Source organism: Chironomus tepperi, unplaced genomic scaffold (genome assembly GCF_022539635.2).
Source record: "Chironomus tepperi strain 1889 unplaced genomic scaffold, CSIRO-AGI_Ctep_v1 contig_354, whole genome shotgun sequence".
Lineage (NCBI taxonomy): Eukaryota > Metazoa > Arthropoda > Insecta > Diptera > Chironomidae > Chironomus > Chironomus tepperi.
Window position 1 is genome coordinate 1155011 of NW_027226476.1, and position 2808 is coordinate 1157818.

The 2808-nt window shown below is 30.1% G+C and overlaps 1 protein-coding gene across 1 annotated transcript; it reads left to right on the forward strand.

The window, feature by feature from the left end:
* The first annotated feature begins 1100 nt into the window (after window positions 1-1100).
* Window positions 1101-2274, forward strand: LOC139094397 (golgin subfamily A member 6-like protein 25). The gene is made up of 2 exons (XM_070645434.1): window positions 1101-1916; window positions 1978-2274. Exons 1-2 carry the CDS (start codon window positions 1101-1103, stop codon window positions 2272-2274), a joined length of 1113 nt encoding a protein of 370 aa, XP_070501535.1.
* The last annotated feature ends 534 nt before the right edge of the window (window positions 2275-2808 follow it).

The following is a 2808-nucleotide window of genomic DNA, read 5'->3' on the forward strand; positions in this document are numbered from 1 at the left end:
TCTTCATTATCATTTAAATTTTTTCAAGTGCTAATGGCTTCAAGTCCATTTTCATATATTTATTTTTATCCAATTGATTGTAGTGTTGAGCCATAAAGATGAACAATAAAGATATTTCAGCTCTTTTGAAGTGCTCTCGACTGTCCTTTTTCTTCTTTATTCTTTTTTGACTTCATTTTCGTCACCTTACATCTGATTGTCATGTATGACCAAATATTCTCAAACCTTTTTTCACATCTCAAATTTGTCTTTGCCTGTTTTATGTCTCTAAATAATAAAAGTGACATTAATAAAATTATTTCCATCAAATTTCACATTTTTCAGTGTCATCATCACATCAAAGTGCTCGTTATAGCAGCTTAAGAATTGATGTGAAATGATATTATTAAAAGAATCACATTAATAGATATCACATACATAAATTTTGTGAAAGAAATGAAGGAAAAGCTCTAAAATGTCAGTATGATATTCAACATTAACATATCGTCGAAAAAAAAGTAATTTTAAATAATTTTCATTTCGAATCCATTTGCAGAGCACATTAAGGTGAGCGATTAAAAGTAATGGTAAGTGTTTTATTCTCGTTAAGGAGGCGTGAACTTAATTAAGATCTTTATTGCAATTATTACTGCGTTTTTCTTATTTTAATGACATCAACAACACGTTCATATTAATTAGCTTGCAGGTCTTGTACTGAGCAATATTCTTAAAGAATTCATGGTGATGAAGACATTAATTTTATTTGCAATTTTTATTAAGATGTTTTTAAATATTTTTAGATGTTAAGAGCTTAATGCAATCACGGTTAATATCAATTTATTCACCATAGTTCTTTAGATTTTATTTAATTAATCCTCTTATCATATTTTAATGATCTTAATGATTTCTTTAAAGCAAATATTTATTCGTATGATGCACATGAGATCTGGTTTGATAATTAAAACAGAATTACCGTCACTAAGTAAATTTTATCAATTCAATTAAAGTTTTCGAAGAAAATTTTTGATCAAAGTAAACAATGGAAAAATGATTTTGCAAAATTTTCTTCATTTGACAACTTATCGTTCAATTGATAAGAAGTGAATTAACGAGAATAAATCATGAAGAAGGGCAAGTATGCAAAGAAGTTGCTAGCAAATAAAGCAAGTTCAATTAAGAATGAAGAGAAATTAATGGATTATGAAGTTCAATGGAAGCTGGAATCGTTGGAAGTTGAATTGGAAGAGAAAGATCGTCTTATTCGGCAAATGAAGGAAGAATTGAAACAGAAGAAAGCAATCATCAGTCAAAAAGACATCGTAATTGGTCAATGCGAAGATAAGATTAAGCAGAAGGACATTATCATCGATCAGCTTAGAATAGAATTGGAAAAGAAGGACAACGATTTCATGAAACAAGAAGAAAATCTTACAAAACAGCAGAATCTTTTGCATGACAAAGAGCTCATCATTCTACAAAACTTCAAATTGTTGCAAAAGAAGGATGAAACCATCATAAATCTCAGACGCGATATCATTGAACTAAATGAAATTATCGATGAGAAGGAGCTTGTGATAATGAAGAAAGAAGACTTGATTGATGAGAAAATCGAGATTATTAGGACACAAAAGCTGAAGATTGAGCAAATGAATAGTTCAGTAAAAGAGCTTCATGAATACATTTACAAGTTAGAGGAAGCTAACAAGCGCGCTCGAGCTCAAATCAACCACCATAACCGAATGAGGAAGCCTGGAGAGTGTGAAACTTTATATGACCAACTGAAGATGCATTATCACAATTCTATGATTCGAAGCATGAACTGTGAAGAAAGACTCCAGCAATTAGAACACAATGCTCAGGACATGTGCGATTATATCGATAACTTGCATAATACATTGGAACGTCATGGAATTTTTGACGAATCTGCTGAATTTTTGGTGAGTACAATTAAATTTCTTTTGAATCAATCAAAATTTACAGCAATTTTATTTTATTTAGGATGGAGTTGATGAATGTGCTGATGAACCGAAGATGTTGCCTGGTGAGAATGATGAGAATTCCTGTCCTAATGCTTCTTCGAATGTTAGTGCTGTTGAAGATTTTTCCATTAAACGAATCACCAATGAATTGATGGGTTTGATGAATGACGAGGAAGGATTCCTTGAGTATAGCGATTATGAAAACAAAGATGTTAAGAAGAAGCAGAAGAGCACTAAAGGAGTTGGAAAGAAGAAGAAGATCAAAGTTACTAAAAAAGTCAAGTTCTCAGATGATGTCAAATGCATTTACTTTTAAAAATCGAGAATCTGTGTGAATTATCGTTGGGACTTTGGCAAAATAGTTTGGATTCAAAACAAAATGCGAGAGTCATCAACTTATTATGAAATAACTTGAGAAAATAAGATGAATAATCCGAAATCTGAAGTATTTCTACAACATCAACAACTGAGTAAATATTAATTATGATTGAATATATTGAATAATTACAAATTTCCGGAGTACTTAAGGCAATAAGATTAGTCTGAACTTTTAAGTACTATCCCGTCATTGATTGAAGTTAAAATATTATTATATAGAATTAAGTGAATCTCCTTTTATATATGAAATCCTTATTTTCGGATGAACTGTTATATTATATATTTTGTTACACTTAATACACTTAAAATTTTTTGTAAAAAAATCTCTAAAACACTTGTAGTTTTAATAGTTTGAATTTTTGGAGGTCCTAAAAAATTATCCCATTGGTCGGGATAAATATTTTTGGGCTTTTTGGGGTACTAAAAAAATATCCCGTTGGTCGGGATAAATATTTTTGGGATTTTTTTAATA

Coding starts and splice junctions, on each gene's coding strand:
- LOC139094397 (XM_070645434.1), top strand. CDS start 1,101: ATGAAGAAGGGCAAGTATGCAAAGAAGTTGCTAGCAAATAAAGCAAGT. Junction 1,917..1,977: donor ACGAATCTGCTGAATTTTTG/GTGAGTACAATT, acceptor TATTTTATTTAG/GATGGAGTTGATGAATGTGC.